This window comes from Gopherus flavomarginatus, chromosome 9, assembly GCF_025201925.1.
Source record: "Gopherus flavomarginatus isolate rGopFla2 chromosome 9, rGopFla2.mat.asm, whole genome shotgun sequence".
NCBI lineage: Eukaryota > Metazoa > Chordata > Testudines > Testudinidae > Gopherus > Gopherus flavomarginatus.
The window spans coordinates 34,043,018-34,063,749 of NC_066625.1; the positions used below are offsets into that span (position 1 = coordinate 34,043,018).

The 20,732-nt window shown below is 45.7% G+C and overlaps 1 protein-coding gene across 6 annotated transcripts in view; it reads right to left on the minus strand.

The window, feature by feature from the left end:
- The window catches only part of ADCY9 (adenylate cyclase 9), a 191,149-nt gene that overhangs the window by 76,558 nt on the left and 93,859 nt on the right, over window positions 1–20,732 (minus strand). For 4 of the 6 annotated variants that reach the window (XM_050968073.1, XM_050968071.1, XM_050968068.1 and 1 more), the window contains 2 exons: window positions 18,268–18,372; window positions 2,914–3,134 (listed from right to left, as the gene is read on the minus strand). In XM_050968073.1, coding sequence (XP_050824030.1) covers window positions 2,914–3,134; window positions 18,268–18,372 — 326 coding nt within the window. The remainder of the gene's footprint in view (window positions 1–2,913; window positions 3,135–18,267; window positions 18,373–20,732) is intronic. The other 2 variants (XM_050968072.1, XM_050968069.1) reach the window with 1 other exon arrangement.

Genomic DNA, 20,732 nt, shown 5'->3' on the forward strand with positions numbered 1-20,732 from the left:
GCGTTGGTGTGGGGACTGGGACTGGTGCATCAAGTAGCTGGCTCTGGAGGGAGCCCCTTGCTGCTGGTGGTAGGCCCAAGGGGCCCAGAAGGGCCAGTGTCCCGGTGTTCCTCACTGGGGTTGCCACTCAGCCTCGTATTCTCTAGTGTCCGGTGCAGGTAACTGTATCGGCCCGAGTCGGTGCTGGACTCTGGCGATGCCGAGAGCAAAGGCCACAGCGGTGCCATCGACGTGTGCTGGTGGGAGGCCGACAAGTGGCTTCTTGTTGATTGGGAATGGGACTGGTACCACTGCTTGTGTGATGGTCAGCTCACCTTCTCCTGGTGCTGGTCTCTGGAGGGTGCCAGAGAGCGTTGGGTCCCTTGCACTAACCCCATGCGCTGACTCGTCTCCGGTACTGAGGCTTCCTTCTGTGTCAGAAGTAACAGAGTCCACAGACTTGATGCTCGACCGGGACCAACCCCCGGAGCGATGCTTGGAGGGTGTCCTCGAACGGCACACCATTGCCGGCTTTCCCCTCGACAGCACCGCGGGCGTGGATGCCAGAGGCTTCTCCCTGTTCGGGAGGGGGCTCACTGCCGACAACCCAATGAGGTTCTTCGCCGCCTCAAAGGTGTCAGGCGTGGAGGACTGATCTATTACTCCCTCGAGCCCGTCGTTCTCACTGAGTTCACTTAGGACTGGACTCAGTGGGATGTGTGGCACCGGTGCCATCGGTGCTGGCACAATGTCTATCCCGCTCTTTCAGTACCTGGGCCCTTAGATGGTGCTAATATCCTTTGTGGGCAGTAGGTCTCAAACTTTTGTACTGGTGACCCCTTTCACACAGCAAGCCTCTGAGTGCACCCCCCAATAAATTAAACACACTTTTTAATGTATTTAACACCATTATAAATGCTGGAGGCAAGTAAGGTTTGGGGTGGAGGTTGACAGCTCGTGTCTCCCCATGTAATACTTCATGACCCCCTGAGGGGTCCCAACCCCCCGTTTGAGAACCCCTGTTTATGGGGAACCTCCGTGCCCTTCTTTTGGTTTGGCCTTGGGCCTCACCAGAGAGGATGAGCGGTGCTGCGGCCAACCTTTCTCCAAGGCCAATGGCTTGCGGTGCTTATCCGGCACCAGGTCTCTTGACGACTCCGGAGCACTCCACACTGAGGAAGCTGGAGCTGGCGTTGGGCGCTCTGGGCCCGATGGCTGCAGCGCTGCCTCCATCAACTGCTTCAAACAAAAGTCTCTCTCTTTCGTTGTTCTAGGCTTAAACGCCTTGCAAATCTTACACCTGTTTGGTGTGCTTCCCTCAGGCAACATAGCCAGGAGTCGTGGGGGTCACTAACTGGCATGGGCTTGCGGCACGTGGCGCAAGCCTTAAACCCCTGGGCTTGCGGCCTGGGGCGGGTGCTGGAAGCTGCCAAGCACCTAATCTAGTAAGTGTCAACAACAATAGAATGCTAATGAACTGATAGCAGCTAATTACTCTAAAGCTAAGGGATTGCTTCTCATAGGAGAGCAAGAGGTTGTTCCAATGTCGCCACAGATGGTAAGAAGGAACTGGAGGGGGTTGGGGCAGCGGCGGTATATATGTACAGCGCAGCGGCGCTGCTCAAGTGGGGGCCCCGCCGGTCCGATGGGTGCCTCTAAGGGAAAAGTTTCCGACGCTCGTGCACGTAGTGCGTGCACACCTAATGGGGAATGGACATGAACAAGCACTCGAAGAACTTTTATTGATGGTAGTCTTGGGAGAAACTTTAATTGGGAAAAGGGGGACAGAAAGAGATGTATATTTAGAAATAATTAAACAAACAGACCCTTAACAATGGCTAAGTGGTTGGATATAGTTTGTATATAATTATATGGATATGTATGTATGTAAAAATGGAAAGGACAAGGGTTTGATAAAACAGGAAATGAGAAGAAGTTAAACAGGCAGGTGTGATGAAAACAAACAAACAGATAGTATGCAACATTTAATAAAAAACAAAAAAAATGTATGCTCTGTATCACTAGCTATCCCACAATCTTTTATTTGCAATCTGGGCTCCCCATTCACACTCTCTCTATTCTGTCTTCCCTGGTTTTGACATGTTTCTAATTAGGAAGACATTGTTCCTGTCCCCAAAACATTATCTACGTGTTCATATAGAGCCAAGCACAATGAAGCCCTTAATCTAATTGGGGATTTGCTTGCTATCACAATAGAAACAGCTTATTATCTAATGTTGTTATTCCTAACATTCACAAGCTATTCTTTTGACAGACTCAAGTTAAAGTCTGGCCATAATAAGAGGGAAATTGTGTGTGTTTGTGTAAAGTCACAGATTGCGGGATCTTGGAGCCTATATTTTCCTCTTGTCCACAGAAGGGGTGACAATTTAAAATCCTAAAGTGAAGTGAGAAAGCCTAATTTTACAGAAAGTATATTTAGGACAATATCACACCAATACTTTCATGACAGTCTCCTTCTATTCGTTCAGCATCCAAGACAGAAAGTGTATATATTTTCCTAAACACTTCAATGTCACCAGGTATAACTATTATATGCAGATATAACATTTTTGTAGCTCCATGTTTATAGTAAAAACAGCAAATGCAAATAACATATGTACTATAATGTATTATGAAGACTGTCATTTCTGAGGATTTTTTAGTTCAAAAGACTCAAATGTAAAATAACTGTTCAAAGAGAAAGATTAACAAAGTTAAGTAAAAACCTGCACTGGTATTCCTCTTAGCAGAATTTTCAGATTGGTGAGTTCCTACTGTAGTTACAGAATAGCAAGCAGACTAACATTATAAAACTTACAGTATGACGACCAACATCATACAAGAGCAGAGGAATAGAGATTAAAGGCAGGGAGCAAGTTTGCTTTCTTTATACCACACTATTTTAAAATTATATAACTAATTCCTTCTTACCTGTCTTCTTTAATCACATCCACAAAATGAGCATCTGTCTTCTCTCTGATGTTTTTGAACCTCAGTGGAAGGAGTGCTGACTGGTCCAAACTCACTCCTACCCATCTTCCTTTCTCCTGCAACATCTCATAAAGTGATGTCTGGCTGTTGCTCAGCTTCTCATCCTGTGGAGGACTCAAAAGTCCATTCTGGGTCTTTGGATTGCGTCGTCCAGGAGTCTGCTTCGTAGCAAGAAGAAATGTATGAGTGAAGGAATAAATATGTGAGAAAGCATACAAACAGCACAGAGGTTTGAACCTGATGATATTCTAAAAGAAGAGAGCTCTCAACGATGCTTGTAGCTGTTTACACTATTCCACACTGATGCAACAGACATTCTGTACTTCAAAGTGACAATCCTGGAATTTTATTATACAGATAAGGCCAGAAAAGACTATTGTGATTTTTTAGTCTGACTTCCTGTGTAACACACACCATAAGACTTCCCTGAATTGACTTCTGTTTGGACTAGAGAATATCTTTTAGAAAAACATCCAAGCTTGATTGAGAAGTTGTCAGTGACAGAGACTCCATCATAACCCTTTGTAAGTTGTTCTGAAGGTTAATTTCTAGTCTGAATTTGCCTTGCTTCAACTTCCAGCCATTGGATATTACTATACCTTTGTTTGCTAGATTGAAGAGCCCTTTATTATCAAATGTATGCTCCTCAAGTAGGTATTTATACACTGATCAAATCATTCCTTAACTTTCTTTTTGTTAAACTACCTAGATTGAGCTCCTCTCACTATAAGGCAGGTTTTCTAGTCCTTTATTTATTCTTGCGGCTGTTCACAGAATCCTCTCCAATTTATCAACATCCTTCTTGAATTGTGGACACCAGAACAAGACACAGTATTCCAGAAGTGGTCACACCAGTGTGATAGGGAGAAGTAAAATAACCTCTCTACTCCTACTTGAGATTCCCATGTTTATGCATCCCAGGATTGCATTAGCCCTTTTGGCCATAGCAATGCACTGGGAGCTCATGTTCAGCTGATTATTTACCATGACTTCCAAATATTTTTCAGTCACTGCTTCCCAGGACACAGTACTTTATCCTGTATGTATGGCCCACAATCTTTTGTTCCTAGATATGACCTCATATTTGGTCACATTAAAATGCATATTGTTTGCTTGCGCCCAAGTTACCAAGTGATCCAGATAGCTTTATATTAGTGACCTGTTCCCTTTATTATTTGTCATGCCCCCAACTTTGGGTCCCCTTCTAACTTTATCAGTGATGATTTTATGTTTTCTTATAGGTAATTGATGAACATTTTAAATATCTGGGATGAAGAACTGATCTCTGCAGAACCCCACAAGAAACATACCTGCTTGATGATGATTTCTCCTTTACAATTATATTTTGAGACCAATCGATTAGACAGTTTTGAATCCATTTAACATGTACCATGTTAATTCTGTATTGCTCTAGTTTATTCATCAAAATATTATGTAGTACCAAGTCAAATGCCTTTATCAACCAAACTTGTAATCTCATAAAAACAGATATCAATAGTGGCACAACATTAGCTTTCCTTCAGTCCTCTGGAACTTCTCCAGGGTTCCAAGACTTATTGGAAGTTGTACTCTCTTAATAGTACAGAGAGTTCCTCAGTCAGCTCTTTTAAAACTCTTGAATGCAAGGCATCTGAACCTGCTGATTTAAAAATGACTATCTTTAGTAGCTGCTGTTCCACACCTTCCATATTTACCAATGAATGGAAAGTGTTATCATATGATACTAATATGTCATCTGTTTTTTTCACCAAGCACTTCTGCATTTTCTGCATTATTATTGACAGTTCCATGATTTTCATCTAGTAAGGAACCAATACCATTGTTAAGATACCTTTTGTTCCTAAATATACTTGAAAAACTCCTCCTTATTGTCCTTAACTCTTCTGGTCATAGATTTCTCTTTGTGTTGTGTGGCCTCCCATAACAATTTTACACGATTTCTAGCGTCTGATTTATATTTATACTACCAACTTTCCCTTTCTTCCATTTGTTATACATTGTTTTGTTTTTACAGTTGCCTTCACTTCTCCCTAATCCCGGTTGGCTTTTTTAGCCAGTGCAGCCTTCCTTCTTGATTGTGGTTTTGTTTGTTTGTTTGTTTGTTTTTTAGCTTGTTCTCGAATAAAATGCTTTTAAACAATTTCCAATAATCATTTACATTTTTCTGTTTAAATTCTTTCTCCCAACTAATCTGGCTCATAAGTCATCCTCTGCAAAGACAGACCATAGTCTCCAAATAAAGACTACTATATCAGATATTTAAATTGACAGAATACTTGATTCTTGCCAAAAGACCACATATAATACCTTCTGAATCTCATTAGTTTTTTTAACTAATATATCTTTAGAGACTATGTGTTATCTTGCAAAAGGAATGAGGATCGCATATGCTAGTGCAGACAGGAAGGTTCAATGAGGAATGATCCCTTTCCATCTGAAGCTTTTTTTACCTAGGGTACTTATATTTAAACATTACTTGGTTAGAGGAATTTAAATCAGGACCATCTCCATAAGGAATCCACTAAATCAAGAGCTGGTGAACAGGTAATTCCCACTCCACTTGAAGGTGTTTTTTTTTTCTTTTAATTAACACTTTAGTAAGTTTCTTTGCCTGAAAATACATTAACTGTAGAAAATGTTTATATAGAAGCTAAAATATGACAGATATCTCTTTAGACTATTATTTTTTTAATTATTTCTGCTCATCTGAGGAAACTGATGAAAATGTATGCTTCCTTAGAGTGATGCAGAGAAGCCTGATATGGAAGAACAATAGGGTATAAACTGGCCATGAACAAATTCAGGCTGGAAATTAGAAGAGCAATTGTATCACAGGGCTGCTTGTGATGGTTGGAGGCGAGGCTAGGAGTCCCTTCCAATTTATGTCTTCTGTTCCTAAAGTTCATGGTTCAGGGCTTCAGATGGTCCTCTGGTCCAGGAAGGGGTGTGTTTTTGTTTGTTTTTAGTCTCCTTCCTGTGAAGCACTGGAAGTGGCCACAGCTGGAGTTGACACGCTGGATAGGGAGGCCAGTGCTGTGGCACCAAGCACTTTCTCTCTCACATGCTTAGGTGGCTGATTGTTACTCATTTGCTGAGTGTCTAACTAATCACCATACGTCGGGTCAGGAAGGAATTCTCCCCCAGGTCAGATTGGCAGGGACCTTGTGTTTTTTTTTTTTTTTTTTGCCCTCCTTGCACCATGGAGGGAAGATCACTTGCCAGTATTATCTGGGTATATTTCCCATAATTAAATCCCAGCCACAGCAGGAGCTTCAGGCATGAGTGCACCTTGGTCTCTCCTATTCTCTGCCTGTCACATATTGGTTTAGCCTTCTGGGGGCTGTAATACTTTGGTCTAGTTTTCGTGTGCAGCTGCTGGATGGTGTTGATGGTCTGTGATACAAAGGAGGTCAGACTAGATTAACATTTCTCAAATGTGGCCACCAGCAGATTTTTTTTGTGACCATGACATCCTCCAAAGCATGAATTTAGATTTTTGGGGGAGGGGGGAAGAGCGGTCCCTCCCTGCAGTGCCCAGCTGTTGCTCCTAAATAGCTGTTACCAAAGGCAGAGAGATGTGCCACCTTGGTGTTTGTGTTGGCACTGCCAGCAGGGATCAGAGCCCTGCACCGCACAGCCTCCTTGGGGCTCTGGGCAGAGCCTCTGGAGACAAGTGTTGCAAGTGTGCATGGCGCCAGAGGTGGCTCTTGTCAGTGGAGGTGGCTGCTGTGTTCAGTCTCAGGGGTGCTCCCCTGGGCAGCTCCCCCTCTCCCGCCTAGCCGGGGCATGGAGAGCCTCAAGCTCCACAGGTGGCTAGTGAGTTCCTGACACACCTTCCTCAGGACGGGCTCTTGCTGAAGGACTGAAGGAGGCAGGAACAAAGAGATGGGTTGGTGCTTTCCCTACCTGGAGCCACACTCACTGTTTACAGTTGCTGTAGTTACTGCAGCAGCTCAACAGCTCCAAGCTGCTGCAGGTCTTGGCAGCTCCCCAGCAGGGTGAGGGGCTCCCGCTCCATGACACACTCCAAGCACAAGAATGGGAACGCTGAATGGGGAGCTCTACTTCCTACCGCCTTCCTACTACATACATAAATTACAATGATTTGGACATGTACATGCACATATTTATTTGTTTTTCCTAAAGTTAAGTATTTTAGGAAAAATTTATCAGAGCAGCCACCAGTAAAGTGGTCACACCTGTGGTCACCAAAAAATTATTTGTGAGAACCACTGGACTAGATGATCTGATGGTCCTTCTGGCCTTAAACTCTGTGACTGTGACTTCTCTGAGCCTTTTTTCCTTTCAGCTCTCTGGCAGAGGCTCAAATCCCTAAGAAAAATCTTCCCTTCCGTCAGCTCAAGGTTTTCCTGGGCTATCGCCACTCTGTTAATCTTAACAAATTACTTGCGTGGCAGCAGAAAATCCCTATTTAATAAATTTTGCTAACTCTAGCTGTATAGTAGTTTCTGATGGTGACTGGCAGACTGACTGATGCACCCTATCCCAATTTCCTCTAATAAAGAGAGGTGCATATTGGGAAAGGAGAACTCCACAGGAAGTTAGGAGCCAGACGAGTTCCTTATGTTGTTTAGGAGAACTGAGATAGGTGCTTGAACACACTAAGCTGGCAGCTAAAGGCAGCAATAATGCATTTCTAGTAAAGAGATTATGAAGAGTGGGCAGTCTCTAGGGAAAGAGGTCTGCCAGAGGGAACTTATTGCCATTCGCCTCAAGAAACTTAAAGAAGTATGTAGGACCTGGGACTCAAGTGCCACTGCATGTTTTAGTTTTTTGTGTTCAATCTGCTTCTATTTATATATATCTATATATCAGTTTTGCTTTGTTTGGTAATATTTACACTGAATAAATGAGGCACATCTGACCTTGTGTACGCTGAGAGACAAAGAGGGTGAGGTAATATCTTTTACTGGACCAACTTCTGTTGGTAAGAGAAACAAGCTTTCAAGCCACACACAACTCTTCTTCAGGTCTCTGAACTCTGTGTGGCTCAATCACTTGGGTCCCTCACCAACAGAAGTTGGTCCAATAAAAGATATCACCTCACCCTCATCTCTCTAATATCCTGGGACCAACACGGCTGCATCTACAGTGCATATAACTTGCATACGCTAGCATTTTTCTTTTAGTTATCCACTGTTGCAGCTCAAAGTGGCACTAGTGTAGAAAACACTACTGGCATTTTATGCTGTGTTCCACAGACCTCCTCTAAGCAGGGACAGATGAAACTGTGGTTAAAATGTCAACAGCTAATATACACTAGGGATCATAACCGCTGCTGCCACTGATGGAGCTGCAGTGGTGGAAATCTCAAAGAAAAATTCAGCCTGTGTGGAGGTTATTTGGTTTACGGAGTCTCTGGTGGTTTGTGGTAGGTGACACTTAAACAGAAGCAGAAGGAGTAAAAGTATCCTACGCATATCACCTCAGCATTTTGAGATGACCAACAACATTTTTCTTTTGAAGTAACTGCCTCCTGATGTGCTGAGGCCTGCACTGGAAAAAACGGTTATTCACCTTCTCATAACTGTTGTTCTTCGAGATGTGTTGTTCGTGTCCATTCCAATCAGATGTGTGCGCACACATATGCACAGTAGCTGGAAGATTTTTCCCTCGCAGCATCTGTTGGGTCAGGCTGGGCACCCCATGGAGTCGTGCTTTCATGGCGCTCAATATACAGCCCTGCCAACCAGCCACCCCCTCAGGTCCTTCTTTCTGGGAACTCCAACAGAGGGGTAGGAGTGTGAGTATTGGACTGGACATGAACAACACATCTTGAAGAACAACAGTTACGAGAAGACTAAGTTCAGGAGGTGAGGTCAGTCTTCCACTGATTGGAACATTGCTTGTCCAAAGGCTGCATTGTCTCTGTCCTGCTGGGTAATTGCATAGTGTGTGGTGAAAGTGTGGATGGAGGTCCACATTGCCGCTCTGCAGATTTCATGAGTCGGGATCTGCACTAGGAATGCTGTTGATGAAGCCTCCACTCTGGTAGAGTGCACAATGATTGGGGGTGCGCGAACCCCAGCCAGGTTGTAGCACTCACAAATGCAGGATGTGGTCCATGACAAAATGCATTGTGATGACACAGGCAGATCTTTCATTCTGTCTGTCACTACCACAAATAACTGGACCGATTTTCTGAATGGCTTCGTTCTCTCTATGTAAAAGGCTAGCGCCCTGCGGACATCCAGTGAGTGAAGTCTCTGCTTCCTGCCAGTAGAGTGCAGATTAGAGTACCGGGAGAAAGATGTCCTGGTTGATGTGAAACTGTGACACAACCTTCGGGAGGAAAGTAGGGTGAGGCCTGATCTGAACTTTGTCCTTATAGAACACAGTATAGGGAGTGTCTGATGTTAGGGCCTTGAGCTCAGACACCCTCCTGGCCGAGGTTATAGCTACCAGGAACGCCACCTTGTAAGAGAGGTAGAGCAGGGAGCATGTCGCCAATGGTCCAAAGGGTGGTCCCATGAGCCTAGAGAGGATCAGGCTGAGGTCTCAGATGGGGACAGGGTGTGAGGATGTGAGGGTACAGTCTGTCGAGTCCTTTTAGAAATCGGTTGATCATAAGGTTAGCAAACACTGCCGAGACTCATCAAGTCCTCGGATCGCTACCCCTTCCTGCTTCTCCATATGGGAAGCAATGATACTGCCAAAAATGACCTTGAGTGGATCACTGCAGACTACGTGGCTCTGGGAAAAAGGATAAAGGAGTTTGAGGCGCAAGTGGTGTTCTCGTCCATCCTCCCTGTGCAGGGAAAAGGCCTGGGTAGAGATCGTCGAATTGTGGAAGTCAATGAATGGCTACGCAGCTGGTGTCGGAGAGAAAGCTTTGGATTCTTCGACCATGGGATGGTGTTTCAAGAAGGAGAAGTGCTAGGCAGAGATAGGCTCCACCTAACGAAGAGAGGGAAGAGCATCTTTGCAAGCAAGCTGGCTAACCTAATGAGGAGGGCTTTAAATTAGGTTCACAGGGGGAAGGAGACCAAAGCCCTGAGGTAAGTTGGAAAATGGGATACTGGGAGGAAGCATGAGCAGGAGAGTGCAAGAGGGGAGGACTCTTGTCTCAGACTGAGAAGGCAGGAAAATCAGCGAGTTATCTTAAGTGCCTATACACACATGCAAGAAGCCTGGGAAACAAGCAGGGAGAATTGGAAGTCCTGGCACAGACAAGAAACTATGATGTGATTGGAATAACAGAGACTTGGTGGGACAACTCACATGACTGGAGTACTGTCATGGATGGATATAAACTGTTCAGGAAGGACAGGCAGGGCAGAAAAGGTGGGGGAGTTGCATTGTATGTAAGAGAGAAGTATGACTGCTCAGAGCTCTGGTATGAAACTGTAGAAAAACCTGAGAGTCTCTGGATTAAGTTTAGAAGTGTGAGCAACAAGAGTGATGTCATGGTGGGTGTCTGCTATAGACCACCAGACCAGGGGGATGAAGGGGACGAGGCTTTCTTCTGACAACTAGCAGAAGTTACCAGACCGCAGGCCCTCGTTATCATGGGAGACTTTAATCACCCTGATATCTGCTGGGAGAGCAATATAGCGGCGCAGAGACAATCCAGGAAGTTTTTGGAAAGTGTAGGGGACAATTTCCTGGTGCAAGTGCTGGGGGAACCAACTAAGGGCAGAGCTCTTCTAGACCTGCAGCTCACAAACAGGGAAGAATTAGTAGGGGAAGAAAAAGTGGATGGGAACCTGGGAGGCAGTGACCATGAGATGGTCGAGTTCAGAATCCTGACACAAGGAAGAAAGGAGAGCAGCAGAATACAGACCCTGGACTTCAGGAAAGCAGACTGACTCCCTCAGGGAACTGATGGGCAGGATCCCCAGGGAGAACAACATGAGGGAGAAAGGAGTCCAGGAGAGCTGGCTGTATTTTAAAGAATCTTTATTGAGGTTGCAGGAACAAACTATCCCGATGTGTAGAAAGAATAGTAAATATGGCAGGCGACCAGCTTGACTTAACAGTGAAATCCTTGCTGATCTTAAACGCAAAAAAGCAGCTTACAAGAAGTGGAAGAGTGGACAAATGACCACGGAGGAGTATAAAAATATTGCTCAGGCATGCAGGAGTGAAATCAGGAAGGCCAAATCAAACTTGGAGTTGAAGCTAGCAAGAGATGTTAAGAGTAACAAGAAGGGTTTCTTCAGGTATGTTCGCAACAAGAAGAAAGTCAAGGAAAGTGTGTGCCCCTTACTGAATGAGGGTGGCAACCTAGTGACAGAGGATGTGGAAAAAGCTAAGGTACTCAATGCTTTTTTTGCCTCTGTCTTCACAAACAAGGTCAGCTCCTAGACTGCTGCACTGGGCAGCACAGTATGGGGAGAAGGTAACCAGCCCTCTGTGGAGAAAGAAGGGGTTCGAGACTATTTAGAAAAACTGGACGAGCACAAGTCCATGGGGCCGGATGTGCTGCATCTGAGGGTGCTAAAGGAGTTGGCGGATGTGATTGCAGAGCCATTGGCCATTATCTTTGAAAACTCATGGCGATCAGGGGAGGTCCCGGATGACTGGAAAAAGGCTAATGTAGTGCTCATCTTTAAAAAAGGGAAGAAGGACGATTCGGGGAACTACTGGCCAGTCAGCCTCACCTCAGTCCCTGGAAAAATCATAGAGCAGGTCCTCAAGGAATCAATTCTGAAGCACTTAGAGGAGAGGAAAGTGATCAGGAACAGTCAGCATGGATTCACCGAGGGCAAGTCATGCCTGACTAACCTAATTGCCTTCTATGAGGAGATAACTGGCTCTGTGGATGAGGGAAAAGCAGTGGATGTGTTATTCCTTGACTTTAGCAAAGCTTTTGATATGGTCTCCCACAGTATTCTTGCCGGCAAGTTAAAGTAGTATGGGTTGGATGAATGGACTAGAAAGTGGACAGAAAGCTGGCTAGATCGTTGGGCTCAACGGGTAGTGACCAACGGCTTCATGTCTAGTTGGCAGCCGGTTTCAAGTGGTGTGCCCCAAGGGTCGGTCCTGGGGCCGGTTTTGTTCAATATCTTCATTAATGATCTGGAGGACAGCGTGGACTGCACTCTCAGCAAGTCTGCAGATGACACTAAACTGGCAGAAGTGGTAGATACGCTGGAGGGTAGGGATAAGATACAGAGGGACCTAGACAAATTAGAGGACTAGGCCAAGGACAAGTGCAGAATCCTGCACTTAGGACAAAAGAATCCCATGCACTGTTACAGACTAGGGACCGAATGGCTAGGCAGCATTCTGCAGAAAAGGACCTAGGGGTTACAGTGGATGAGAACTGGATATGAGTCAACAGTGTGCTCTTGTTGCCAAGAAGGCTAATGGCATTTTGGGCTGTATAAGTAGAGGTATTGCCAGCAGATCGAGGGATGTGATCATTCCCCTCCATTTGACATTGGTGAGGCCTTGTCTGGAGTACTGTGTCCAGTTTTGGGCCCCACACTATAAGAAGGATGTGGAAAAATAGGAAAGAGTCCAGCGGAGGGCAACAAAAATGATTAAGGGGATGGAGCATGTGACTTATGAGGAGAGGCTGAGGGAACTGGGATTGTTTAGTTTGCAGAAGAGAAGAATGAGGGGGGATTTGATAGCTGCTTTCAACTACCTGAAAGGGGGTTCCAAAGAGGATGGATCTAGACTTTCTCAGTGGTACCAGATGACAGAACAAGAAGCAATGGTATCAAATTGCAGTGGGGGAGGTTTAGGTTGGATATTAAGAAAAACTTTTTCACTAGAAGGGTGGTGAAGCACTGGAATGGGTTACCTAGGGAGGTGGCGGAATCTCCTTCCTTAGAGGTTTTTAAGGTCAGGCTTGACAAAGCCTTGGCTGGGATGATTTAGTTGGGAATTGGTCCTGCTTTGAGCAGGGGGTTGGACTAGATGACCTCCTGAGGTCCCTTCCAACCCTGACATTCTATGATTCTATGAACACCAAGTGGCCTGCTTGCAGGTGTACTGAATGTTCCACACAGAAGTCCTACAGCATCGCTTTCAACTCTCTGATGTTGATGTGGAGAGCCAGGTCTGTGTGAAACCAGAGACCTTGGGTCCTGCAGTCTCCCAGATGAGCTTCCCAGCCCAAGTCTGAAGTCACTAGTGAGAGAGATGGCTGCAGACTGGTGAAGGGGACCCCCTGAGCACACCTCCTGAGGGTTGAGCCAACGCAGGAGGGAGTCGAGCTCTGGGTGAGGCAGAGTCACGATCCTGTACAAACTGTCCCGGGCTGGGAGATACACTGACGCAGCCATGACTGAAGGGTCGAAGCCTGAGTCTGGCATGCTGCACCATGTAGGTACAGGCAGCCATGTCACCAAGAAGCTTCAGGCAGTTCCTTGCTGTGGTGGTGGGAAACTGTCTGATGCCTTGAATGATATCTGTCAGGCCCTGAAACATTGCTTCCAACAGGTATGCCCTGGCTTGTGTCGAGTCCACAGTACTGACCCTATAAACTCTATCCTCTGGACAGGGGAGAGAGTCGATTTTGCTTTGTTAAGAAGGAGACCCAGGTTGTTAAAGGTGATTCTAATTAATCTGACCTGAGCTTCCACTTGGGTCCTGGAGCAGCCCTTGATCAGCCAGTCATCGAGGTACTGAAACACGACGACTGCCATGCACTTGATGAAAACTCAAGGTGCTGTTGACAAGCTGAACAGAAGGACTATGAATTGGTAGTGGGTACTGTACACCACAAACCTGAGGTACTTTCTGTGCGGCTGAGTAATTGCAATATGAAAATACGTGTCCTTCAAGTTGAGGGGTGTCATATCAGTCTGTTGGATCCAGCAAAGGGAGGCTAAAAAGCCCATGCGGAACTTGAGATTCTTAATGAACTTGAGTTCTTGCAGGTCCAAGACAGGCCTGAGGCTGCCTTTGGCTTTCGGTATTAGGAAATACTGGGAATAGAAGCCCTTGCCCTTCTGCTCCTGAGGAACCTCTTCCACTGCCCCTAGCGATAGTAGTGAGTGAACCTCGCGTATAAGGAGTTGCTCATGAGAGGTGTCCCTGAAGAGGGAAGAGGAAGCGAGGTGGAAGGGTGTGGGGGGGACAGAATTGGATGGAGTATCCCCTATTGTGTGGAGCACCCAGCGGGGTCCGAAGTAATACAGGACCATGCATGGTAGAAAGGGGATAATCAGAATGAAAAGGTAAGGTGAGGTGGATCCAGATCTTGCTCTGGTGCACTGTCCTCGACCTCACCTTTAAAAGGCCAGTTTGGCCCCTGAAGATGCCTTGGATTGCTCTGAGCCCTGGCTAGAGGGTTGACGTGGCCTTCTCCTGCCACTCCAATTTCTCCTTCTGGAGTCATCTTGGCAGTTCTGATGACCGAACCATTGAGGAGGCTGTGGACAGAAGTGTCTCCGCTGCGTTAAAGGCATACAGAGGCCTTGAGGATGGCTCTGGAGTCTTTAAGGGTGTTTAGCCTTTTGTCATTTTTTTCTGAGAGTCTCACCCTCAAAAGGCAGGCCCTGAATGGTTTGCTGTACCTCACAGGGGAGGTCAGAAACCTGGAGCCATGAGCCCCTTCTCCTAGCCACTCCTGTGGCCATAACCCTGGTGGCTGCATCCGTTCCGTCAAGTGCTACCTGAAAGGACACTCTTGAGATGAGTCTCCCTTCCTCAACCAACACTGAAAACTCGGTACGGGAATCCAAGGGGAGCAGCTCTGTGAATTTGGCCATCACCGAGCAGGTGTGGTAGGAGTACCTGCTGACGATGGCCTGCTGATTGGATATGCGGAGCTGCAAGCCTCCAGTGGAATAGACCTTTCTCCCATAAAGGACAAGCTTTTTAGCCTCCCAATTCTTCGAGGAAGGCCTCTGGAAGCCCTGGCGCTCACAATGATTGGCAGCATTGACCATGAGAGAGTCAGGTGGGGGATGCCTGTATAAATGCTGATAACCCTTGGACGGCACAGAGTAGTGACTTTCGTTGTGCTTAGCCATAGGGGGCAATGAGGCTGGGATTTGCTACAGAGTTTTCGTGGTATCAGAGATGGTCATTATGAGGGGCAGGCCAATACATGCAGGTCTGGAGGGGGCGAGGATGTCCACCATTGGATCTGCATCCTCTACTACCTCCTCTACCTGAATGCCCAAGTCCTGGGAAACCCTCCACAACAATTTCTGCAGAATCTTGTTGTCCTCCAAGGCCGGGGTTGTCACTATTCCCGCCAACGCCTCATTTGGCGAAGAGAGACACCCATGAGTGGTTGCTGCTTCTTTCCTGCTGCACCGATGGGTCCCACAGCACTCAGATGGTGTCACACCCCTCAGTGTAGGGACTGCATACACCGACGCAGGCACCGCCAGTGCCAGAAGTGTCATCAGTGCCGATATCATTCTCAATGTCAGAATCGCCGTTGGCGCCGGAGTCAATGTCGCCACTGGAATCCCTGCTGATGCCAGGCCCAGTGCCGGCTGTGCTGGAGGCCTCGAGATGGTAGTGCAGGGTGGTAATAGGCCTACCCCCAGCCCTGCTGGTGCTGGCGGGTGGGACAAACAAGGCAGAGGCCACTGACGTTGCCCTGGAATGAGACTCTTGGCTGCAACCTTGGCTTTGATGAAAAGCCCAGGGAGTCCAAAAGGGCCATTGCACTGGGAGCTGCCATTGGGCAGGCCACTGTGCTGGGTAGGGGTGTTGGTCCCAAGTTGACGTGGACCATCTGCTCCTACTCCTCTGGGACTGATAGGAGTCTGACTCTGACTCCGAGGTGTCTGAAAACGATGACCACGGGGGAGCGGTACTTCTAGGCACCGTGCTTTCGCGCCAAGGCCTCGGGGATTGGCATGGCTCCTAGGTCTGCTCCGGTGCCGGGGATGGCGCGCTGGGGTTGGAGATCAGCTGGCCATCATAGTGGGCCCGGGGAACAACCGGCGCTGGTGACCTGTCCCGTTTGGGAGGAAAGAATGCTGCCATGAGGTGAAGCAGTTCCTGGGCTGCTTCAGATGCCTCCGGTGTCAAAGGGAGGTGCAGCTCACGGCTCGGCCTCGGTGAGCGAGGAGGGTCCGGACTCAACTGCCCTTCTATGCAGGCAGGAGTCAGCACGACCATCGCCGGTGGAGAAGCACTAGTGTGGCCCAACTTGGGTCTAACAGTGGCAGGCTCCTTAGGCCTAGAAGGGGGAGAGCAACCCCTCTCCAGCCGCCTCTTCTTTTGCGGCTCCAGTGATTGCGAGCAGTGCCTGCGTGGGGCATGTGAGCCATGAGTGGAGCTGTGATGAGCCGTGAGTCCTTATCCTTACCTGGCACTGGTGCTGACAGTGCCAGAGCACTCCATACTGAGGAGGAGATACTTGGCACAGAGTCCATCGACTCAGAGTCGGACTGGGGGTGGAGTGCTGCCTCCATCAACAAGACCTTCGGGCACTGCTCTCTATCTTTTAAAGTCCTGCACCTAAAGGTCTTACAAATGGCACAATGATCCTTCTGCTGGCCCTCTCCTAAACATTTAGACAGGAGGTGTGAGGATCGCTTCTGGGCAAACTCTTGCCACAGGCTTCGATGGCTTTGAAGCCTGGAGACCCTGGCATGTTCCAGCATCAGGAGAATGTAGGAGGGAATTCACCCCCGCAAAGGAAACTTATGTAACACTAATGAACTACCAACTACTATTAACGAACAATGGAAAACTAATAGAGAACAACGTAAGAAACTGCTAAATGTGCTTGTCAAGACAACAGCACAGGGAAATTCCAGCTAACTGTCACTCATGGTAAGAAGAAACTGAGAGGGTGGTAAATTGGCAGGGCTATATATTGAGCGCCATGAAGGCGCAACTCCAGGGAGCACCAAGGCTGACCTGACAGATGCTGCTAGGGAAAAATCTTCCGGCTACTGTGCACGTGTGCATGCACACACTTGATTAGAAACTACATGAACAAGCACTCGAAGAATGAACAAGCACTCAAAGAAGAATAGAAATTTCCTGTAGCCACTCTGCTCTAACTCCCTCAGAGCGAATGATGGTGGAGTTGTAGTACAAGCATACTGGACCCAATACAGTAGGCTCAAATAAGATTGCATTCACTGCATATTCTGCCCTTTCTGAGCTTAACAGATGTCTGTGCTGATTTATAATTCAAGGACTGTGTTAAGATGATGCGTGGTATGCAAGAAAATGTGGGACTGGAAATTAATGAACCAAAATTGGTGTTAGAAATTAGGCCTAATTGGTGAATAACATAATGTGGAATAGGCTGTTCCACCCACCATTCCCTCTGTGGGTCCTAAAAGAACAGACATTAGAGGGAAAAGAGAAGGAACAGACAGAGGCTACTGGGGTGAGCTTTGCCATCATGGCTGTCACCCACACTGGGACCCCGGGTCTTCGTCATTCTGATCCTGAGAGATCACCTGAACCAGACCAGATCAGAGAGAGGGATCCAGATGACATTGCCAACCCCTACCAGCTTCAGCTGAATACCAAACACCTCTGAGATGAAACAAGATGAAACTTTATCAACAGCAGTAATAACAATAGCTATAGCCCATCTCAACTATCTCCTTCTCTTCTAATCAAGAGCTGTTATTACCATCTTTGATACCATCTAAAAGACTGTCAAGCAAGGGGAGTTTTCCTTCTAAAACTCTCAAGCTAAGGGAAAGAGAACCAGGAATATTGTTAAAATGAAAACCTTAATTAATACTTCACATTTCAACACTTTAACTGTTTTTCCTTCTTTTCTTTATCTTTAATAAAAGGTTATAAGGGTTTTCAGTGGTGTGTTTGCCATGGTACTAAGCAGGCTGAAGTCTCTGTATACAAAACCCAACCCTTGTTTAACACTGTTTAATACTGGAGAGTGTCTGGGTTATGTTAACACTTTGGGTCATATATTTTATCCAAATAAATACAATACTGCTTCTTCTGTGCCTATCTATTATTTAAGGCAGAGGTGTAACTGAGAAGAGAACACCATAGGTTGAAATAATTTCATAAAAGTGATTTTAAGTGTATCAGTTTTTGGGTTTCCAACTTGAGATATTTTAAAGTAGTCAGACATTCAGAGGTCAGGTGCTCAGCAATTTCTGAAAATCAAGTCCTCTAAGGTGTCAAGTTGGGCACTAAAAAATTAAGTCATGCAAGATGACTAGTCACTTTTGGAAACATTGGCCAGAATGACTAGAATTTGGTGCCCAAATTCTACTGGATTATGCTGAAATTCTGAATTCTGAAATTGGCTCTGCTGCTTGCCAGTTATATTGAAGTGAGGAGGAACCCAGTACAAAAATGAGGCTATTAAAACTGATGCAGGGGATTCAGGAGTGAGAAAGCTTAAGTTACCTTGATATTGTTTTTATGTTCATCCTGACAGCCATTTTGGATAGCTCCTTCCTCTATAGTGACATCACTGCTGGGAGCAAATGTAACACTACATGAAGGACATGTCTGCAAGAAGACAAAAAATTGAAAACAGAAATATTCAGATACCATCAGAACATTATTCATTTCACAACAGAGTCATTTTCACTGTCACAAGTAGACTCTCAAAACTGTCCATATTCCAAGATTCCCTTTGAATAAGAATTGCATGATAGGATGTCCAACTATACTGCAATTTTAGCTGGATACTGCGTAAGGCCACAAAATGCTATTGTGAATAACTGCTATGTGGTTAAATGAAAACTAAACAGCAGAACTGAAAACAATAAGCAGAAAGGGAAATGCCAGTGAACAATCCCAGATGTTCTTCTTACTTCAGAGTTTTATGGGTAATATTTACCTGAATTACTGAGTATAATAGGCTATTATGTACTGTGTTTAATCCCTGTGAATTAATTTATAATGTATGGTAGTAACATATTTAGACAGATGAAACATGCTTTTCCATGCACATACAGGACCAGATTCTCCAATGTAGTGTAGCTACTTTGTGCCAGTCCATCCTGCTTCTGGAGAAAGCCCTATCACCTCATGCAATAACAGAAAGCTGCAATAGACACTGCCACCTACCTGGTGGTAGTGCTAGTACAAAGGCCAAGGCTGGGATAATCTTAAGCCTTAACAATCCTTGGTTGTAGTTTCAGCTCATTAGGGCTGTTATGATAGCCAGCATAAGTCAAAGCAACCCTCAGCCTGCCCTAATTTATGCTGGGGAACCGACTGCACACAACAGCCCCGGGATTGAGAGAGTTCAATGGTAAACTTTCCATTCCACCCACGCCCATCTCAGTCTATGTTGTATGGAGTCTGGCTCCATCCAAAGAACTTCTCCAAAGCTGTCACAAAGCATATTAAAAATTCTGTTTTGGTAGTCTAAAAGTCTTAGTGCATAATTTAAAACTCTGTATATATGCCTCTACCCCGATATAACACGAATTCGGATATAACGTGGTAAAGCAGTGCTCCGGAGGGTGGGGCTGCGCACTCCAGCGGATCAAAGCAAGTTTGATATAACACAGTTTCACCTATAACGTGGTAAGATTTTTTTGGCTCCTGAAGACAGCGTTATATCGGGGTAGAGGTGTACTGTACAGTAATGTACATCATTGTCACACTAAAATAAAGTTAAATATGTATTAATATGTCACCTACAAATTAGTGCAAGTGGCTCTCTACCCAGCAGCCTTTTCTTAAAGGACTCCTTGCCTCTAATGTGGACTCTGGATCAGCAGCATGATAGGGGACTCACAGGTGGAATACAGATAATAAACAGGATACTCTCCAATGGAACACATTAGAAATATTGTGCTGGACTGCATTTTTGCCATCTATGCTGTAAATTACACGTCAAATAACTGTTCATGCAATGTTAAGACTGTACAGTTAAAAAAATAATAAAAATAAGACAATATAAAAGTTAAGGCTTCAGCAGGAAAGCAACTGGATTATGCTGAAATCCTGTATATACAGGGATACTGTTAGTTACCATTCCCTCTTCCCCCCTTCCTCGAGGCCTCACTCCTCTCGATGGCCTCATCTTCCTCCTCAGTGTTGAAACAATAATTAAAAACAGAATAAGAGCATCTGGAAAATCATTATATGATATGCTCTAAACAGCTCAGTTTCTGCAAAGGAAAATCATGTTTCACTAATCTATCACATTTTTGAGTATGTCAATAAAACAGGAGATAAAGGAGAAATAATTGACATAATTCATTTAGACTTTCAAAAGGATTTAGAAAAGGTCCCTCACAAGAGGCTACTAAAGAAAAAATGTAGTCATGAGCTGAGAGGCAAAATACTGTCCTGGACCAAAAAGAGACAGGAAACGGATGGTAGATTTTCATCATGGCAAAAGGTTATCAATGGAGTGCCCACTTCATGGTTTCACACTAGGGGGTTTCACACTACGAAATTAGGTCAATTTTATAGAAGTTGATCTTTAGCAACCGATTATGTACAGTCGATCGTGCATGTCCCCACTAAGCGCATTAGGTCGGTGGAGCGCGTCCTCAATACTGTAGCTAGCACCGACTCACAGAGTGGTGCACTGTGGGTAACTATCCCACAGTACTCACTGCCCACTAAAATTCTGGGTTAAGCTCCCAATGCCTGATGGGGCAAAAACATTGCTGCGGGTGGTTTGAGTATATGTCATCAAGTCTCCCCTCCCTCCCTCTCTGAAAGCAATGGCAAATAATTGTTTTGCATCTTTTCTCCTGGGTTATCCATGCAGACGCCATAGCACGGCAAGCATGGAGCCTGCTCAGCTGCACACTACTTTTGTAAACACCTCACGCATTATTCTGCAGTATGTGCAGAGCTTAGCTAGGAGCCACCAGCACGACCACGGCACGAGGAAGATT